Genomic DNA, 21,012 nt, shown 5'->3' with positions numbered 1-21,012 from the left:
TCTTTGCCTCTATGTTTCCATTTCCTTATCATACACTAAAACAGACACCTAAAACATACGAGATAGGTCATCTTTAATAGTGCTTTAGTTTCGAAAATGAAAGACATGTTTAGAAAAGACGTCTGGGTACGGCACTGCATGCCTATCACATCATCTTAGGAATAAGCTACGATACCAGTGCTACCTCCTCGACTCTCCAGGTCCTTGGGGCTGGATGGAGGAAATCCAGAGTTCAGACTATCAAGACTGTTGACTGTGACATGGCGAGGTTACAGCGAGAAGACCCTGCACAGTAGCATTCGGCTCAATATTCAGCTCAAGACCAATGCGATGTCATCATCGATAAGAGACTATTTACACTAGAGGTAGAGGTTGCAGTGGGTTTAGCTGGATCTATGCAGAGGTAGGTGCGGTGACATCCATTCTCCCAAGTAAGCGTCATAGAAGGAGTCTAGCAGTGAGAAATCAGATTGATGTGATGTCAATGAGACCCAGCGTACTGCCAAAGTGAACAGAGGATTGGGATTGAAAAAGAATTTAATGCGATCACATTGCCACTCTAACATATCCAGAGGTCAATGTATACGTTTAGATTGAAATTCTGGATCGGAGGTTAAAAGTTTGAGAGGGTAGGTAGGTTACTCCGGGACAGTCTGATGAATTTCGAAACCTTACATCAGGACTGACCTAAGCGCGCTCCCACGACCTGGCGGGAAATTCGATCCGTTGTTGTTGATACCCGGACTTCCAGGGCGGCTGTAGTTGCCCGCGTTTAACTTCGGGCTTCGGGGTTGTGTGCTCGTTGAGCGTGTGGATGGGCGGTTTTTGCGCATCTCGCGGAGCTCATCCTCTTTCCTCTGAAGAATATCTTCGCGGACCGTGAGTAGGGATTCTAGTTCTGCGATCCTTGCTAGGTGGCGAGTTTCGTCGTTCTTGATGTTTAGTTCCCGGAGCCGGGTGGCTTCGCCGGCGACTTTGCGTTTGAGTATCTCATTTTCTTCTCTGAGGGCGCGGAGTTCGTTCCCTGAGTGCGCCGCCGCGTTGGAGGCTGTCTGGTACTGCTCGCGGGTATACTCGGCCTGTTTGCTCGCAACGTCGGCTTTTCGTTCTAAGGCTGTGTTTTCGGTTGTGAGACGACGGTTTTCCTCCCTGGCCTTTTCTAATTCTGCCATGTCGCCTCCGCCGGTTTTGAGAGCTTCTCGTGCTTGTGCTAGCTCTTGCTTTAGTAGAGTGCGCTCATCTTTGAGCTTTGCGATCTCCTCATTCTGTTTCTTGATTCTCTGCTCAGAGTTTGTCTTGTTTTCAAGTAGACGGTCACGCTCCCGTCGGATAGTATGTAGATCCTTCGTTCGGGTTTCGTAGCGATGCTGAAGCGTCTCTAGTACTCTATCCCTCTCCAACAGACGAGCCCGAGCCTCGGCCACTTCTTTTCTGAGATTCTGGATTTCAGTTGCGTTCTCGGCCCTCATCTGTATCAAGCTCTGCTCCAGGAATTGTATTTGGGAGTCCAGTGACTGAGAGGCTGCCTTCGAACTGACTGTGACCTGGCTTATATCCTGAGACTCATCCACCCTTGCTTTTTTCGAGGTGGGTTCAAGAGAGTCTTCCTCCTGTTATACTGTTAGCCACAGTTTTATTTGAAGAAGGGTCGCAGGTTTCGCTCACAAATCCACGTTTCTGAGCCACGGAAGTGCCAGGAATGGTATCTTCGACGTCGAAATGCTCCCCATCTTGTGACGGTTCGTCCAAAGTCCCTTGACGCAGAGGCTCGACTAGAGGCAATGACCATGAGGCATTGAAATTTTCCGAGAGAAGGCTGGCCATAATTTCGTCTGCATCTTCATGCACTCCTAGGGCATCGTCTTGGAGCTCTCCAACTATGTCATAGAGCTTCCCTGAGCACCGAAGGATTTTAGAAAGATGCTTTGTCGTGGGAGGCCCCGGGCAACATAACTCAACATGTTCACTTGAATTAGCAACCATGAGTCTGATAACCGGTAGCAAGTGCCCATTACGAGCAAATGTCGTCCGCATATGTTCCACAGACGGATTCTTTGTGTTTAACGAGGAGTCGAGCGCAATTATTGCTGATGGTGCTTTGTACGTTTCCACAATGCCATCGCTTTGAGCCAGTTGAACTCCAAAACTGAGAGCACCCTTCGCCATAGAGACTTCTACATTGGTGCCACTGCCCATTTCCTCGCGTGCGCGCGTGTATGAGAACCCTCTGCCCTGCAAATAGCGTTCAACAATCCTTTGAGTCTTTTCTCGTCTGACCATGATGACTAGATGGATGTCTTGTGCGCTAGCAGCCTTTGTAAGGTAGTTCAGTAGATGGAATTTCGCGCTGGAGTAGTCCGCCCAGCCAGCTTCCTCGTCAAGTTTTGAGTTCGCATCTTTCATGTGTTCCGCAACATTGATATCAGGATGAGTAGCTACGTTGCTTAGGCGTTCAAGTACTTGCTGTAATGAGGATGCGGCGCGTTCCAGCTGCCGCTATTGTTAGGTTCAAGAACAAAATGATGGACGGTGCATTGGCTTACCTCAGACTCTGAGCTGTTCTTCAGACCAGAGAGTACGGTTCCGAGAACTTCTTTAGATTCTTGTAGTACCCGTCCGTAATCATCCTTCACTCGCGAATCCATCGGAAGCGTCACAGCAAACTCGGAGGGACCAAGATCAACAGACCCTGGAACTTTCTTTTCTATGGGATCCATTGTCAACGCGCTCGGATGGATAGTGTGGACTGTTTCCGATATATGCGTCGGAGCTTCTGTTTCTTCTAAAGAGGTCTCTGGCACTAATTCCCTGACCGCGTCAACATGGGGAGGCTCTTTATCCACCCTTACGCTGAGAGGCGCAACCGTTTCGGGTGCAGGCGGTGGCTCGGAGGCTTCAATATCCCCAGGAGAGGACGGAGTTGCACTCGCTTCATTTTGCAATGTCTCAATTGTGCTCTTCTCGCGGACTCTGGCATATAGATTCATAATTTTCTCCTGTGGCGTTGAACCTTCAATATGACTATACTTCTCCATAGTCTCGGCAAGAGAGCTCCCTGGTTTCTTCTGGCTTTGGTCATCCATTCTGGCCGGCGTAGAGGGAGATTGAGTGGCCAGTGGGCGTAAACTTGGGGCGTTAGGACTCAATCCTCGGGCTGTATTCCCAGGTTTATTGCGCGATAAAATAGGGAATTCCCTTGGGATAAACAACGTATTAAGTAGAGAAGCCTGTGACGGAGAAGCAATTGAAGAGATACCAGTGGAGTCGGCGACGGCCCGCGCTGCAGGTGTAGTAAACGGTTGACTTGTCGAGGTGTTCGCGGACGCTGACTCTAACAAATGCGTTCGCGAATAGCCTGATGGGTAATTAGGGGTAGTATTGGCAAATACAGAGCTCAAATTGCTTCTCAACGAATCCCAGTTCACCGGCGAGGTTCGGGCCGGGAGAGTGCTGGCGAGGATGGAGGAAGAGCTTGCCGAGTTCAAATAAAGTTGAGAGCCGAGCGTTCCTACCTGGGTGCCAGCCGGTAAAAGCTGACTATGCGGGACTATGAATGGAATAGAGGGGGTTTCCGGGATTTCTGTCCGAGGGCTAGGTTGCACGATCGTGTTCTGTCTTTCGCGAGAAGACCCAGAATCTTCACCTATTTCTTCGGCTATATGGTCTTCGGTCCCCCTGTGCAGCTCTGTGACAATCGAACCGTCGTTCTGAATTGGCGGTTCTCCAGATTCGCCTGGAAGGAGATACTCCCGCGGAATGGATGCTCTCGGAAAACTGTCAAATACGCTTTGATGCTGAGGTTTCGTCGGGGATTTGGGGTCGACCAAGGACTGACTAGAGCCCCCAACAGGAAGGCTTGACAGTGGGGGTTCGTTGATTTCTCGAAGTTGAGTCTCCAATCCAGCTTCGTGCGGGACGAACAAAGGGGAGTCCGAAGGCCGTGGAGGGACAGTTTCCTGAGCAGGAGTCTCAGCACACTCGTCAGGAATTGAGCGAGGAGATTGTGTTGAGGATTGTCCAGTCGAGACGCCGCTCCCCTCAGCAGCAGGTTGCTCTTGTTCCCTCTTCTTTTCCTCCCAGGCCTGGATTGCTTCTGGGCTGGCGTTTTCTTTTGGTTCCTGACCGAAGCGGACCGGTTAGACGACTTTCAGAGCAGCTCAATACCAACTATCATAGAGGAACCCACCCAACTAGGCGAATAATTTCCTACCCAGTCAATCAAGTAATGGGATTCGGTTTCGTCCAATATACCGTTGATTTCGTACTCCTCGTCAGATGCTACCTCTCTCTCGTCCGCGCTAATGTCCTCTTCGTCGCTAGAGACAACAGCGTAGCGGTGGTAGCGAGCTCTCTTGTTGCGAGGAGAAGAAATATGCCTGGGTGTTGGTGATGCTTTCCGCTTGTTGCGCATTATTCTATGCGTGCGGAGAAGGAACGGCGCAGCTGTGGTGGGTCATGTTGTCTCCGGATGTGTCACAGGCAAAGTACTCAACAAGTGGATTTACGCGAAGCAAGCGACAGCCCACTATAGCGAGCAAAGGCCGAAGTACTCGGGGGAGTGAGGAGTAAACAGATGAGTGAGGAGAGAGAGTATGGATTCGCTGGCGGAGAGCTTGCGGGTGATCGGCCCCACGTGACCTGCTATCAGGCTATCGGCCAACTCCACTGCCACTTATCTCGGTCTTCCTCGGCTTCTACTCGGAGTTAATTGTGTTCTGTTATGGATTCCTGGCCACCTCACTGCTCAGTAGCTCGAGCAATTTAGCTCGAGTGTTGGTCGTACTGTTTGGCTTCGTGGTGACTGGTATCCTGCAGCAGTACAACAAATGGACCTAAAGATTGACCCCTAACATATATATTTATATACCTTGTTCTATAACCCCGCACCAAAGTGAATCTTATACTATATATTCATGGAAAGTGATTCAGCTCATTGCGCCATCTTTTGAAGTCATACCCAAGCTGTTCCAGAGTCTTAATTGAGCGCCGCTCTTCGCCCTTTGTAAAAAATGCTTTGCGCATCTCGGGGACCATTTCTCGCATCCACCTTTCTTTCTCACTCCAGCGATTGCATTGCTTGCCATTGCCATCATTGGTAAGCCCAGCGCGTGGTTCGGCTGTGGATGCCCAATCATGGAGCATGTTCATGTAATTGGCATCTAGTGGATAGGGCATAAGGTGGAATGCAGTACTATCACCTTTCTGGGCAACAGTTGAACTTTCCCATGATTCCATCTCGGTTGTGGACGGGAGCTCGAGGCGACCAGACCAGACACGGGAGATGACGGCAGCCTGGTTCTCAGATAATGGAAAGGGAATGATCCTTTGAGGCAGGACGGGGAAGACAAGGGTAGGCTCCGGGATATAGAAAATATGCTGGTAGGTGTTCTCTACCCTGCGGCCATGCGTAACGACAGGGGGATTGAGGGAGGACAGGAAGGGAAAAGAGTAGAGAAACCCGGTGCAGAAGACAATTGCATCAATGCCACTCTCAATTCTGCCATCCGCAAATCGGACAGACCTCTCGTGAGTAGCTGGCGGAAGGAACTCTACAATCTCGGGGTAATATGCCTTGTCCGTAGCGGTCGAAGGTGACAGGTAGAGATCTGTCCGCTGTGATGCGAGGACCTTTCCTTTGCAGACTTCGTTAATCTGATTGCCGATATCAAGCCCCGAGGCCGAACTTCCAATAACGACAACCTTCTTGTCACTGAAGGGTTTCGGAGAGTCATAGAACTTGGAGTGTATGATAACTCCCGGATAGGCATTATTCCAGCTCACGATGCCTGAAATATCCGGGAGAAATGGGACATCGAAATGTCCACTTGCAGCAACAACAGCATCATAAGAGGCAGTTGTTGTGGTCTCGTTGCGCAGACTTTGTGTCGTCACTACCCAACCTGCGTCGCTATCCTTTTGGATATCCAACACCTGGGTCTCAAACTGGATATGTCTCTCGATGTCTTTCCCATAATCCCTCACATAATCCTTCACTATGAAATGTCTTGGGAAATCCTGCTCGTCGGATGGAAACTGTTTCTCGCCAAACGTCATCAACTCTTTTGGCAGATTGGTATCCAAAGTGTCGTATATTGGGGAGATAAAGGTGGGCTCTTGGTCATTTCTGGATGCACCCTTGGGAAGCCAGACTGGTTCCTCGAGTGTTTGAGTCGAACTGAGCTGCGGCACTTGCGTTGGGACAGCTTCCTTGAGCGCTGCAGGGCTATGGTTCCAAACTCCTCCCGAATGACTTCTTCGCTCAAAGACATCAATTGTGTCGAAGCGATTCTCAGCCAATAGATATCTACAGAACTATAAGTAAGGGAAGCCGTCCTGGAGGGGCTTTTGTATACTTCACAGCAGCAAGGCCGGCCGGGCCAGCGCCAACGACCGCGATACGGCGAATCTGCGTGGATAATGGCATCCCACCTGGTATCGCTGTCCAGCGTTGATGAGCAAATGCAAAGTGTCCTGGACAATTTGGAGTCCTCAATTGCCCACAATGCCACTAAAATGGCGTGCGTGCCTCCCGATGCCGGCCTTGATGATATCAAGCCCCGCTGTATGCATAGTTGGCTGCCAGGGACCAGCCCACCAAATCAAGCAGGCCTGAAATCTGGATGCTTCGCAAGATAGATGTACATCTAGCAATTGTCAGCGCTTAAAGATATTAGATACTGACTGAAAACTTGAGAATTCCATCATCATGAACATGGTCTCTTACTGGGACTAATGATTGCGCGAGGCCGGAACAAAGTGGAGGCCCGCGCACGATAAATTATAGGTCCCGGCTCCCAGTCACGTGAGCTTTATTAGGGATTATGTAAAATAGTAAAATAACATTAATTAATTAAAAAAAAGGGTAATTATATAACCTTAACACATTACTTAAATTAAATAGTGCTAATTAATTAAAAAAAAAGGTAATTATATAACTGCTTTACTTTGCTTTAATTTTATAATATAGTTTTTTTTATTATATAATAATTTAAACCTTAATTTTATAATCTCTTTTCCGCTCGCGGTTTATATAAATAAGTTTAGTTATAAAGCTAATTATATTTTATAATTATTATAAAAATATAAAACTTATATTTTAATTTTAATAATACCCGGGCCGCAAGCCTTATAATATTTATAATAAATATAAAAATAAGGCGTGTTTATATTACCTTGCATGTATATTATAATTACTAATATATAATAAAAAAAATAAATAATTTATTATAACTATAGGCCTTTTTAACCCGCCCCTTTAATATTTTTTTTTTAATATAATTAACCTAAATATATAATAAGCACGCCTGTTATAATTAAAGCTAGATTATTAATACCATGGTATATACTTATTTAATAACTTATAATAAGTAAAAAAATATTATAAAAATATAAAATAATAATATACTTAATAAGTAGCTAATTAAATAACTTATATAATTAATTTTAGTAAACCCTGGCTTTTTTATTTACCTTTAACATGCTTATTATTATTAATTATATTTACTACCTTTATACCCCCTTTTACACCTGTAATAGCTATGTTTTTACTATTATTTATACCTTACTTACTAGGTAGGCGCCTATAGCTAGCTATTATTATTAATAAAAATAATATTAAATTAAATATTAATAGCTTAACTATTATAAGCTCCTAGTTTACTATTAAAAATAATTTATTTTTATTTTTATAAATTATTAAAGTTAACTTTAGCCCTTTTATATATATAAACCTAAACCATGCTTTTTTATTATGTTTATTTTTTTTAATTAATTTTATATATTTAGTTATTATAAACTATAATTAAAAGCTATTAAATAATTTTTACTACCGGCTTAACATATACTAGCTAAAAATATATAATTATTATTAAAAATAGTAATTTAATATAAACCTTTAAAAAAAATAATATTTACAAGCGTTGCGTGTTAGTTAACTAAAATTAAAAAATTTTTAAATTTAATTTATAAAATAAAATAAATTCTAGTAATATTTTTTTTCACTTTTTAAAATTAATATAAATTAAGAAAATACTAATTATAAAAGTTTATATATTTATTAAGGTTTATTATATTTAAAATTACTAATATTTATATAAAAGCTATATTATTAACTTTTTATAAAATACTAATTAAGTATATAAATAACTCCTACTTTTACCTAAGAAACTTAAAGTATTAATTTTATGGCTATTTAATTTTAATATAAACTAAAAAATATATTTATAATTTTATTATAATTTTAAAATATAGCGCTAGGTAGTTAAATAATAACTAAATTACCTTTAGGTAAACCATCCAGGGTATTAAAATATAGTTAAAAATAATTATAACCTTATATAATTACTAAAAAATAAACTAGTTAATTATTTTATTTTAAACTAAAAGCTAGCTAGTAAGCTAATTACCCTAAATAATAGCTAATAAATAAACCCTAATAATATACAGGCGCCTAATATAGTTATAATATTTAATTTACTTATAATAATTATAAAGCTTAAGGCTTTACAAGCCATGGTAAATAATATTACTAAGCTAATATATAATAACCCTTATTTAATTCTCCCTTTATTTTATATAATACTATTATTTAAGTTTAATTACTTATAATAATTATTATTACTAGTATTTCCTATTTTTTTTTTTATAATAATATAAAGCTAGTTATAATATACCCACGCAAGATATTATTTATAAATTATATTAAGTACTTACTTAAATATAAAAGTAGCTATTTTACACGGTATCCCTGGTTTTAATATATTTACTTTAATATAATTTATTATTAGTAAATAAATTAATAAGCTAGTTTTTATATTTATAACCACGCGCCTGGCTAGTAAAATATTTTTATAAAAAAGTTATAAGTAGCCTTTTAGTTAAATATAACTAAATTATTTATATTATTAAGTTTTATTACTAGTTTTTTTAAAACTATTCGCGGTACGCGGCTATTTTAGTATAATAAAAAAAATAGTTTAAAAGCCATGGTTAAAAATATTAATAAGTAGCCTGTTTTTTATTACCATGCATGTTATTTTAATTACTTATTTTTTAAATAAGCACGGCTTATTTATTTCTAATATTTTTTGCGGCTAATTTACATTAAAATAACCTAATATAATAATTATTTAAGTATAAAGTATGGCGTAATAATATAAAGGCTATTTATAAATAAATTACATGGTATAATTTATAAGATAACCCTTATATTATTATAGTATAATTTTATTATTATTACCGCGTGTTTTTTAATATAGTTATTAAGCCTAAATTTAATATTATAAATAATTAGTCTTGTTATAAATAGCAAGGTTAAGATTTAACTTATAATTATAATATATATTAAATATAATCCACCCCTATTTTTAACAGCCTTTAATAGTTTAATAAGTTATAATAATTATTTAAGGTTTATTAAGGCATGTATATTACGGCTATAAACCCTTCCCGTGTGTAGATTATTATTATTAATATAAATTATAAGGCTATTTAATTATCTTAATTTTAGTAAAAAAACATACTTACTTATTTTATGTAGGTTATAAACCATGTACTACGCTATTATTATAATATAAATTATTATTAATAAAAAAATAAGTAAATTAAGCAGGTTATTTATTACTTTTATTTTCTTATAATAATATAGCGTGATTTTTAGTTAATAAAATTAACTAGTAATATATATTATTATTTTTTTTAGCTTGTAATAATATAACCCTAAATATATTTAATTTAATTATTAATTTAAAATAGCTTATAAACTTAAATATAGCCGCGTGTACTAGTAAGTGCTTTTTACTTTATTATATTACTAAGTATATTATAAAGCCTAAAAAAATAAAGTTATATAAAAAGGTTATAAAATTAGTTTTTAAGTATATTAATACGCGCTATTTTTTATTATTACTAGTATAAAAAATAATAAATACCTTAATTATAAAGCAAGATTAGTTTATATAAAAGGTTTGCTATTATTTATTAAACTTATTATTTTAAATATTAAGCTATAACATGGTTATTATTCTATGTTTTATAAATTAGGAATAAAATAACCTATTTTTACTACTAAATATAAACTGTAATAATACCAGTAATAAAAAAAGTAATATTAAATAGGGTTTAAATATAGTAGTAAAGTATATATAATAGTTATTAAAGCTTATTAATTTAATACTATTATATTACATATGTTGTTATACCCTATAGCCTAAAGTATATAAAAAGGTTAAAAGTAAAATAAAAAATTATATTATTTATTACTACTTAATATATAATTAAGTTATAAACCTAAAAAACTTTACTTGTGTTAAGTTAATGCTTTACTATTTATTTATTAAAATAAATAACCTATATATAGTTAATAAATTAGTATTTAATAGCTTTTATAATATATATAAATACTACTATAAATACCATGGCTATAAAAAAAATGGCTACATGTAAAATAATAAAAATATAAAAAATAAAATTAATTTATTAACTTAAAATAATAATACTAGCCTAACTACTAAGATACTTTTTTAAAAGGCTATGGTGGCTTAGTAGCCTGGCTATAATAATAATTTTTTTATAAAACCTAATGGCTTGGGCCAGCGCGATATTAATTAATAATATAACTAAACTTAATATATAAAAAAACCTAGTTTTAATTTAAAATTTTAGGATTTAGTAAAGGTAAATTACCTAGTAAATATATTAGCTTATTTATTAGCTTATTTAAATAGCCTAAAGGTTAAGTAATACTAGTTATATAATATTATTATTAAATATTATAAAAGTATTTTGCGGTCACGTGGTTTACTAGTTTTTTATATAAATAATAAGTAGTAATTTATTTTTATATATTTATTACCCTTACTAAAGTAATTATTAATTAATTTAAATAGCAAGGCTAGTACTAGTAAATTTTATATTATTAACTTATTATTTATAACCCTAAAATATATAGCTTTTTATACTAGTAATTATAAAACCTTTATTATTATATAGGCTGTTTTAACTAGTATTACCATGTATAATATTAGTAGCTAAACCTTATACTTATTATTTTAATTACTAGTTATATTAAAAGGCAAGGGGGGTTATAATTACCTATAGTTTTTAGTATTATTAGTTTTATAAGTAAGTTTTTATGGCATGTTATATTTAATTATTAATAAAAAGTTTATAATAGGTTTAAAACAGCTGTATTATATTAATTAATAATATTATAAAATCTTTTTAAATTATAAAATTAAATTTTTTAATGGCTTAAATATTATCCTAGCCAGGGACTTTTACTAGCTATTTTTAGTTAGCTAAAGCCCTTTTTTTAAGGCCATGTTTTTACTTATAAATAAAAAAAAAAGGCTGGTTAGCATTTATATAATTAATTTAACCTTATTATTAAGCTAAATATTATTTATTGCCAGACCGCAAGTTTTTAAACAGCTTGTGTGTTTATTCTTGTACTAAAATACTTAAAAAAAATATTATTATAATAAAAAATTAAAAGCTTTTTATAACACAAGTGCAGGCTAAGTTACCTACAGGTAATAGTAATACCTTTATAAATATAATTTATATATATAAAAAAAATAATATATACTAATATAATTATAACCATGTATTAAACTTTAGTAGGCCTGTAATTATTTTATAGGTTAATTATATTAAATTTAATACTATAACTATAAAAATAAACTAGGCTAAAAACCTAGCTAAAAAGTTTATGGTTTTTTTTAACTATTATATTATATTAATATAAAATATTTAAATAAAAAAAGGTTTTATAAATAGTGCTATAAGCATATTAGTAAATATTATATAATTACTAGGAACCATAAATCCTACTTAAAAAGTACTACTTATTTTAATAATAGCTTTTAACTAGTATAATAGTTTATATATTAAAAAAAATAATAACTATAATATAATACTAATTTTTTATATAAAATAAGACTTTTACTATTATAGTGCTATTTACACTTATATATAATTTTTAGCTATACTAGTATATATAATAATAATTTATAAGGCTTAGGGTGTTATTATTAAGTAAGCTATTTTAAACCTTACTATATATAAAAAGTTTTTACTAAATTTTATATACGTGGTTATATTACGTGTATAGTTACTTAAAAAACTATTATTTAAAAAATTTTTTAGTTATAACTAGTTAGTTAGCAGCCTGTTTAATACTAAAAAATAAAAATATAAAAATAGTTATTTAAGGCGCTATTAGTATATATTTATTATAATTATAAATAATATTTTTTACTACAAGAGTAATAATAACATAGGTATAAATTTAAAAATAAAATAATAATTTAAACTAGCTTTATTAATTAGGGTCTAGCCCTATAAATATTAATTATTTTTTAATAACTTTTTATTAAACTTATTTAATAAACCAGGGAACTTATCCCTATCTTTTTTTTTATTTACTAGTAAACCTGCTTTTTTTATAAACTTGGCTATAATATTAAGGCATGTTTTAATAAATACCTTTTAGGTAGTAGCAAACGCGTTTTTTTAAATAATTATTATATTAAATAAGTTATAAAGCTACTTAGCACGGCCACGGGTTTATAATTAAGCAAGAATTAATATTTAAGTAAATACTTAGTTATTTACTAGGTAGTATTATAACCGCTTTATAGCATAACTATTATTTTTTTTTTTTTTTTATTTTTATATATTTTTTTTTATAGCACGGGCGGTGGCGGCGGTGTTTTTAATATTAATTTTTAAATTATTATAATTAGTTACTAGCTTCGCGGACTATTAATTAAGGTACTTATTATAATAATTATAATATTTATTTTTTAAAATATAATAATAATTAGCGTAGGCGCTAGATAGCAACCTATTAATAATAATATAACCTATAAATAATTTATTTTTTTTTATGCACTAAACATAGGGCGTAAAAAGGTGCTTTTTAATAATTTATATTATAATTACCTTTATATTACTAGGTAATATAAAAGTGGCTTTTAGGCGCTTAATTTATAATTTTAGCTTTTATACTAGTAATATTTTAGCTAGTGCTTGCTAGTAATAATTATTTATAGCCTTAATATAATTTATAATATATTACACGGCCAGGGCGCCAGGCAATAATTTTATAATAAAGTATAAAAATATAATAAATAATATAATTATAAATTATTTCTTGTAGTAATATACTAAAAAAATAATATAATTAAATTTAATTTTAAAAGGTGGCTATATTAATATATAGCTTAATATTATAAAGTTAAGTTTTAGGTATTATAAAAATAAATAAGGTAATAATTATTTATTATTTATTAAAAGTAAAATATAACTTAAATAATAATAAAATAAGGCTATAGTATTTAACTAGCAGGCTATAAACTATAATAACATACTTTAAATAAGGTTTTTAAAGTTATTAAGTAGTTAATTTTATTAGTTTAAAGTTAAATAAAAGGTGTTAATAAATTAAAATAATATTAATACTTTACTAAATACTTGCCTTTAAATACTAAATCTTTACCTATAGTTTATATAAGCTATTTTTAATAATATTTATAGTTAACTATACCTAATAAGTTATAATAAATTTAAACTTTTTTATTACTAGGGTCTAGCCCTAAAAAAAATAAATTAAAAAAAATTATTTACTTATTATTATTATTATATTTAATACTTTTAAAACTAGCTTTATTAATAAGATTATTTATTATAAAGGCTATAACACGGGCTATAATAACCAGCCTAGCTATAATAATATTAAAATTTATTATTATTATAATTATAAGCTAGTGCAGGCAGCAGGCAGACTAAATAATATATATAAGCAAGGTAATAGTATTTATTTTCTTTTTTTTTTTATTTTTTTATTTTTTTTTTTATAACCTTTTTAGCCTCCTTCTTCTTATTTTTTTTAGCCTTTTTTTTTTTCCTTTTCTTTCTTTATTTTATTATTATTATTATTATTATTATTACCTGGTATAAAAGCTAAATATATTAGCTAATATACTTATAAGTAAATAAAGGCTATAACTTATATTTATTAGTATACCGCGCACCTAAATTATTTTAATAATAATTTATATAATTATTATTAAAGTAGCCTAGTATAATAATATACTTTATAAATAGCTTATAACCTTAGGCGTAATACTTATAAATTAAATTACTTTTAATAAGTATATTAATATACTACCTAATAATAGCTTTTTAATTAATAAAATAGGCTATAATTTTTTTTATTATATTTTTTTTATTAGCAGGCTTATAAAGCGCGAGCTCGCGCTATAAATAATATAATTATTTATAAAGTTTTTTTAAAACTACTAATTTATAGCCTAAATAATTTATTATATTAGTAATATAGGCTATTAGCGGCTAGGTTAGTAAAAAAGTAGGCAAGTAAGTAAAAGTAGGCAAGTAAGTAAAAATAAGCAAGCAAGTAAAAAAGGTAGTGTTATTATTACCTTTAGTATTAGCTATTATAATAAAAAAAATTTAAAAAATTAGGGGTTTATAAATTATAGGTTTATATAAATAAGCTATATACTACTTATATAATTTATTTTTTTATTATTTTTTAAATATTTTTATTAAATTTACTATTATTATAGCTATTAAAAAAAGTGTTATTATTTAAAATAGGCTATTAATAAAAGTATTAAATATTAAACAGGCTATTAATAGTAGTATTTTTAGTATTTTAGGCGGGATAAACTTTATTCCGGCCTTGTGTATTACTCCCGGCATTAAAGCTTACGCCCTAGAAATAACGGGACCTACGTACAGGTAATATTACGACGGCAATACGTCGCTAACGAGGCCTGTGATCATCCCAGCTGCGGGCAAGCTGCCAACCGCGTCTTCAAAGCCTGCTTCCTACAAAGGCGCCGCCTATCTTTATTCCTTAACGACACCTGGCGCATCAACCCTGATCTCGGTTCATGCTGCGCCTATAATTGAGAACCATGAGAGAAGCAGATTGATGCCCCGCGCCGACGATGGACACCACCGACCAACCTCCAGTGTCGGAGCTACTACGATCGACCGCCGTACCAATCGCACAGCTTTCGCCCGACAATGACCGTCTTCCGGGGAACTCTGTTCACTCCATTGTAACGCTTTTGTGGCCATACTCGTCGTCCACCAAGACCCTCAGCTTGCTCCTCGCCGAACCCGATTTCCGCCTTCGTCGATCAAACGGACAAGTCAAAGTGTTCTTTCACGGTCAAGTCGCCGAGGAAGTTGCAAGAACTCATATTGGAATCGGCGATAAAGTCTATCTAAGCCTTGCCGGGTCAAGATTGACGAAGAACGATGCGGCGACTCAGACACCCGGTAAAGGCGTCTCGTGGGACGTGCACTTTGATGCCGCGGCATTTCTGGAGGTGAACTTTCTACTACTCGGGTCATCGTCAACACTCTAATCTGGTATAGGTCTGGCGCGACTCCAAACTTTTGTCGACAGTCAAGGTAGATCGCGAATCGAATACACCTCCACCTACGGATAACATAGCGCCAAGTACGCCCGCTGCTAATGGCGGCGCGCATACATTCGGACCATCTGGGTCAACGTCATGGCAGTCACCGGCTTTTCTAGGGAAGTCTCGGATTTCGTTCGGCTTCACTGATCCGGCCATTGAGCCTTTGGTGGAAGAAGATGGCTACGTACCTGGGAAAGGACGGAAACGACCGAGATTCAGCATGCGAAGCAACGAATGGCGTGTGATTGATGAACCGGAGAGTCCTAGAGACAAAGAATTACCGGAGGACTGGATGGCTACATTCGACGAAGAACTGGAAACCGGATCGGATGCAGGCGAGGAACCTGTCGTTCAAGCTAGCGAGGATAGTGCTATACCTGCGTCATCCGCAGACGTCCCGGAAATTGCGCCAGCTGTGGGCTCTGACGCTTCCATGGTAGATGCTGAACCAGATGCATCAATTTCTGTACCAGTTGAGCCAGCTGTACCAGACGCATCAACTTCAGTACCAGGTGAGCCTGCTGAACCAGATGCATCAACTTCTGTACCAGGTGAGCCAGCTGTACCAGATGCGTCAACCTCTCTGGTAGGTGAGCCCGCTGGACAATCAAAAGGCGACGACGCGCTGTTTGTCCGCCCTGGCAATGTTCCGGGAACAAAGCTGGTCGGCTTGGATCGGATTTCTCACCTCCCTACGGATACGCCGCGCTTGCACCCGGTTCCTTCTCCTGGGCTTCCGCTTCCCTCTCCGTTTAATACTACATCGAATAGTTCCAGTGGATATTTTGGATTAGTGGCTGATACTCCTCCTGTGACCCAACCCAATCCACCCGCAGCACTTGTCTTGGAGGAGGTGGCTGAGCTAGACGATTCTGACTTCCTACCCGAAGTGCAACCTCATGGTGAAGCAACGCACACAGACGAGGAGGACGCTGTAACGGTTTACACTGACGACATGCAAATTCTGCCTTCTGACAAACCATCCGTTCTAGACTCGGCCGATGGAATGTCTAGTCCTCAGCCTCCAGGCAAAATGATGGCTATAGATGCGCCTGTAAACGACGTAGAATCGGGCACGACAGAGGGGGTGTCCGGTCACTTCGCCGTTGATTTTGCGCAAATCTATTCGCCTCGAGTTCAAACAGCAGAAACACACTTCGAGTCAGAGTCAGTGTCGGGGATTGATGAAGGCGAGGCGCGTGCAAGGATCGATTCGCACAGCCATAAAGAGGAACAAGATCAAATGGAAGATGAGCGATCACCCGAGGACCTGGGCCAGGAGGACGAAGGTGATCAAGACAAAGCTTCCGATGGTCGGACTGAGGAGGATGGAGCTGTTGATGCACCCGAAATACAGCAGCATAAAGAACGGCTTGCCAGCACAGAGTCATTCTCGCCAAATGAGAGCCGAGATATATCTCCTAGCCGTTCCCAGGAGTACGATGAAGAGGACGAAGAGGATGTAAGTGACGGGAGCGACGAGGAGGCGAGCAACCATGGAGACTATGAGTGTGACTATGGGGACGATGAAGATGACCATAGAGATGGAGAAGGATATGGATACTCGGAGTCAGAAATTGCGTCTGACTATGAGGAGCCTCTCAAAGTTGCACCAAAAAATACGGAACCTGAAATTATAGTCTTGGATAGTGATAGTGAGGATGAGTTATCTGCCAAGCGGCCAAATGATACCCGCGAACGAGAAGCTGAAGGCACACCAAGTGAGGACTCATATGACTACGAGGATCAAAGCCAACTGGGTGAAGATCTCATTGATGAAGCAGACTCCGAAAGCCCGTCTGAAGAGGACCAGGAGAATGAGCATGACATGGAGGATTATAACCAAAGTACTGCGCACGAAGTGGAAGCGGAATCGGAGAGGTCAGATGACGGCAAAGAGTACAGCCAATCTGTGGTGTATGGGCACGCTGTGGATGAATGGGAATCCGAGCCAGAGCAATCTGAGCCGGAGCGAATGGACGAAGATCCACAGGACGGCCTCGAGGAGCCTCACGAGGAGGATTATCAAGAACCCCTTGATGAGGAATATGAAACAACGTATGCCGAACCGCCATTGGACGCTGATGAAAATGGGCCAACTAACGAGCTCGCGGTTGTCCATGAATATTACGAGGATATCCAGGCGATAACAGAATATCCAACTGCGCCGAACCTTGATTCCCTAGACTATCTGGCGACGATTTCGGAGTCTGCCGAACGTCTCCATTCTATCTCTGAATCTGTGCAGCCTTCTCCTGACCTGGCGATCGATCCTAGTCTGTACGAACTTGGGAACGCGCAGGGCGAGGGTGTACAAGGCGAGAATATCAATGAAGCTGCCGCCGAGGAATATCTCAGGGAGCGCTCAGTTGAGGACAATAATGAAACCGCAAATGAGTATTTGAGAACCGCACATCAAAGACACCTAGCGTTTCAATTGGATGGTGCGACGCCGCCCGGGCCAGTTGTTGAGCCCTTGGAGATATCCACGTCCACTCATCACGAAGGCCGCCTGCTGATCATCCCAGGGCCTTCTCAGTCGGTTGCAGGCGAACGAGTTGCTTCAACTGAAGCTTCTAGTCCCATTCATGCCTCGCAAGACATGCTGCCAACTCCAAATCCGACTCAGGACTCCCCACTGAAGGTGAAAACAGAAGAACAGCAGCAGTCTTTCCTAAGAGACGAGATAACTAGCGTTCTAGAGGGCGAAGACGCCTCACCAGTTCTCGCTGTCAAGTCAGAGGAAGATACAACTGCCCAACGCGAAGAAAGCGAGCCCGAAGCGCCTCTGGTTGTCGTGGACAACGAAGTGCCTCCATTGCTTGACGATGCCCAGGAGTTGCAAGCTAGCATCGAAGTCGATGAAGAACTCGAGGGGAATATCGACGACGCTCCTTATTCCCCAGGAGACCGACGATGGCCGGGCCTGCGGAGCAAACTTTCCTACTTCGCGCCCCTCGCCACCCTCATCGACCACTACAACGCCTTAGTAGACACGATATCCATCGCCTCTGAAGTCAATCCTCCAACCAAAGCCGGCTCCGGCCGCAAAGACTTCATCATGACCCTCCAGATTACAGACCCATCAATGGCCGGCGCAACAATCTACGCGCAGGTCCTCCGTCCACATAAATCCGCCCTCCCCTCCCTCCAGGAAGGTGACGCGATCCTCCTCCGCAACTTCCGCGTCAAAAGCTACGACCACTTCGTCATCCTCGTCAGCGACAGCACAAGCGCCTGGGCCGTGTTCTCAGGCCCCAACGAAGACGACGATCCAGACATCTCCGGACCCCCTGTCGAATACGGCGTCGAAGAAAAGGACTTCGCTGCGGAAATCCGTCGGTGGTACCGCGAAGATGGAGTCGCTATGGTAGCGGATAACCAGCTCCAGGCATCCGTGGGCAGGGAGAGCAGAGCCGAGACGCCGATTAGTAGCCGCGCGCAGAGCGATGCGGGGAGCATCGATATGGCGTTGCGTGAGGCAAGGGGTGATACGTCTTCTAGTCGAGGGTCGAGACGGAGGAAGTCGCATCGCCGTATTACAATTCATGAGTTGAGGGATGGGAGGAGGTATACGGAGGTTGGCTCGACGCCTGGGGGAGAGAGTATCCATGAGTTGCGGGATGGGACGGTTTATGCTAATTTGTGAGCGGTTTGCGTTGGTATTGTTTTGGGCTGGAGTTGTGAGAGGGTTGCATTGCGGTATCATTAGGAGGTATTTTGAGGCTGGCATCACTGTGGTTGGTTTAATATCGTTTGGGGATACCTACTGTCATGAAGTACAAGTGTTCGAACCATGCAGTCTATCTACTATTGTCTATGACAAACAACTCTAAATCTCGTCTATCTACATCTTCGATTTATCGGCAAGGAAATCAATATTGATAGCCGCCTGTATCAACTGGTTGGCGATGGCCGTAGGAGGCGGCAACCTCAGCGCACCCTCTTTGTACCCTGGCCCGGCAGCCTGATCCAAATTACTCGTGCCAACCCTCAACGCCTCCTCAACCTCCTCGATTGGGAACCACTTCGCATCTTCCAGCTCCGGGTCGTGCTCGAGGTTGATCTTCTCGTGCGCAGGGTCGCTGACTTGCGCAATCGCCCCAATCATCAGGTTCGCCGGGTACGGCCACGGCTGCGTGGAGTGGATGATGACTCGGGAGAGCGTGACACCAGCTTCCTCCCAGACTTCACGACGAACAGCGTCCTCAACGGACTCGGCGGGCTCGATGAAGCCTGCGAGCGTCGAGTACCAGTTTGGCGGGAAGCGCTTGGAACGTCCGAGGAGAATGCGCTTAGCGTCGCAAGAGATGACGGCCACGATGATTGTGGGGTCGGTGCGTGGGAAGGAGAGGTTGGAGATCGTGGTCCGGGTGCTGCAGGCTGGCTTCTCAGCGGGCTTGCCCTCGGCTACGCGTGCTGCATCGGTAGGTGGGCAGGCGCGCTTTGTGCCGGAGTTGACGGAGATGGTGCGGCTGCCGCAGGTACCACAGTAGGTGTTGCGGGTGTTCCAGTCGGTGAGGGCGCGGGCTTGGGCGTAGATAGCACCTATAGTACGTTGTCAGCTGTCGTTACTCAAGAACTCGGAACAAGCAAGTTCGCAAGTATACCTTCATCAGCAGAGAAAGTCATCGCCACCCTCGCCTGCAGAAAACTCAGTCCCTGGGCTTCAAATCCGCCGAGCACCTCCTTTGCATTGGCCTGCTGCTCCTCCGAGCCCTTCTGCGAGATATCGAGCGCGAAATACGGCGTCCCGGAGTAGATCTTCCAGCTGAACCCGTCCGGCTGCTTGTTCGCCTCATCCACACCTAGGAAGATAAGGTGTGGCTCCGTCTTGCGCGAATCATGCTCCTTGATTACTTCCTCCTCCGACTTGTCGTAGATCGTCTCGGAAATAAGCTTGCGCACTTCATTGAACTTGGCATAGTACAGTTCGGTCGGGGACCTTGTAAGTGGCGCTAGATCCTTAAGAACGACGAATCGGGTCGTCGGGTGCTTGAGGGCGGCGGAGAGGAAGGGGTGGTCTGATCGGAGAAAGGAGAGACGGTTGAGAGGAGAGCCTAGAACATCAATCAGTTTCCATAATTCGCAGTTTGAGACGTATGATGCTATCCGGGCCCGGACTTACTCGAGAAGTAGTTCACGGTCTCTTTGCCGAACCGCCGAGCCAGCATTGAGTCGGCTTGGACGTGCGCGGGGTTGGGGAGCTGCGAGTTATCGGACATGCTGCATGTACACACGACGGACTTGATGTAAATACAGAAATGAGTCTATGAAGAGGAGATATTCAGGGAGGCGTTGAATCCACTCCTTTCCAGCAAACAGAATCCCGGCCCTTCTCCGATGCGCATTAATCAGCGATCTTCATCTGAGCCGAGGGAGGGGTAGGCACCAACCCCACACACGTGACTTGCGTCATGCCGGGATTCGGAGAGCCAACCGTCTCCAATAATTCTGTGTCTTGCGGTTGCTTGTCGAATTGGCTTCATTGGCGGACGACGGAGAGCTCATCTGCTGCTCTTGCTTCTGTCGATTGGATCGTTCCTGATCC

At 39.3% G+C, this 21,012-nt stretch overlaps 4 protein-coding genes across 4 annotated transcripts; 1 reads left to right on the top strand and 3 right to left on the bottom strand.

Annotated features, from left to right (window-relative positions):
* Positions 1-671: 671 nt before the first annotated feature.
* On the bottom strand, positions 672-4,411 carry DSM5745_00430 (uncharacterized protein; the record flags this gene model as incomplete). Its single annotated transcript, XM_026742446.1, has 4 exons — positions 672-1,610; positions 1,666-2,490; positions 2,544-4,118; positions 4,187-4,411. 4 exons carry the CDS (start codon positions 4,409-4,411, stop codon positions 672-674), a joined length of 3,564 nt encoding a protein of 1,187 aa, XP_026608291.1.
* Positions 4,412-4,911: 500 nt separating this feature from the next.
* On the bottom strand, positions 4,912-6,424 carry DSM5745_00429 (putative flavin dependent monooxygenase; the record flags this gene model as incomplete). The annotated part of the gene is made up of 2 exons (XM_026742445.1): positions 4,912-6,304; positions 6,354-6,424. 2 exons carry the CDS (start codon positions 6,422-6,424, stop codon positions 4,912-4,914), a joined length of 1,464 nt encoding a protein of 487 aa, XP_026608290.1.
* An 8,554-nt stretch (positions 6,425-14,978) lies between these two features.
* On the top strand, positions 14,979-18,893 carry DSM5745_00428 (uncharacterized protein; the record flags this gene model as incomplete). The annotated part of the gene is made up of 3 exons (XM_026742444.1): positions 14,979-15,365; positions 15,415-18,799; positions 18,853-18,893. The coding sequence occupies 3 exons, from the start codon at positions 14,979-14,981 to the stop codon at positions 18,891-18,893; spliced, it is 3,813 nt and encodes a 1,270-aa protein (XP_026608289.1).
* A 415-nt stretch (positions 18,894-19,308) lies between these two features.
* DSM5745_00427 (NAD(+) diphosphatase) lies at positions 19,309-20,686 on the bottom strand (the record flags this gene model as incomplete). Its single annotated transcript, XM_026742443.1, has 3 exons — positions 19,309-20,009; positions 20,072-20,521; positions 20,590-20,686. The coding sequence occupies 3 exons, from the start codon at positions 20,684-20,686 to the stop codon at positions 19,309-19,311; spliced, it is 1,248 nt and encodes a 415-aa protein (XP_026608288.1).
* Positions 20,687-21,012: the final 326 nt, after the last annotated feature.

Source organism: Aspergillus mulundensis, assembly GCF_003369625.1.
Source record: "Aspergillus mulundensis strain DSM 5745 chromosome Unknown scaffold_0, whole genome shotgun sequence".
NCBI lineage: Eukaryota > Fungi > Ascomycota > Eurotiomycetes > Eurotiales > Aspergillaceae > Aspergillus > Aspergillus mulundensis.
Note: the sequence above shows the minus strand (reverse complement) of the source record. Positions and strands in the feature narration are given on the sequence as shown.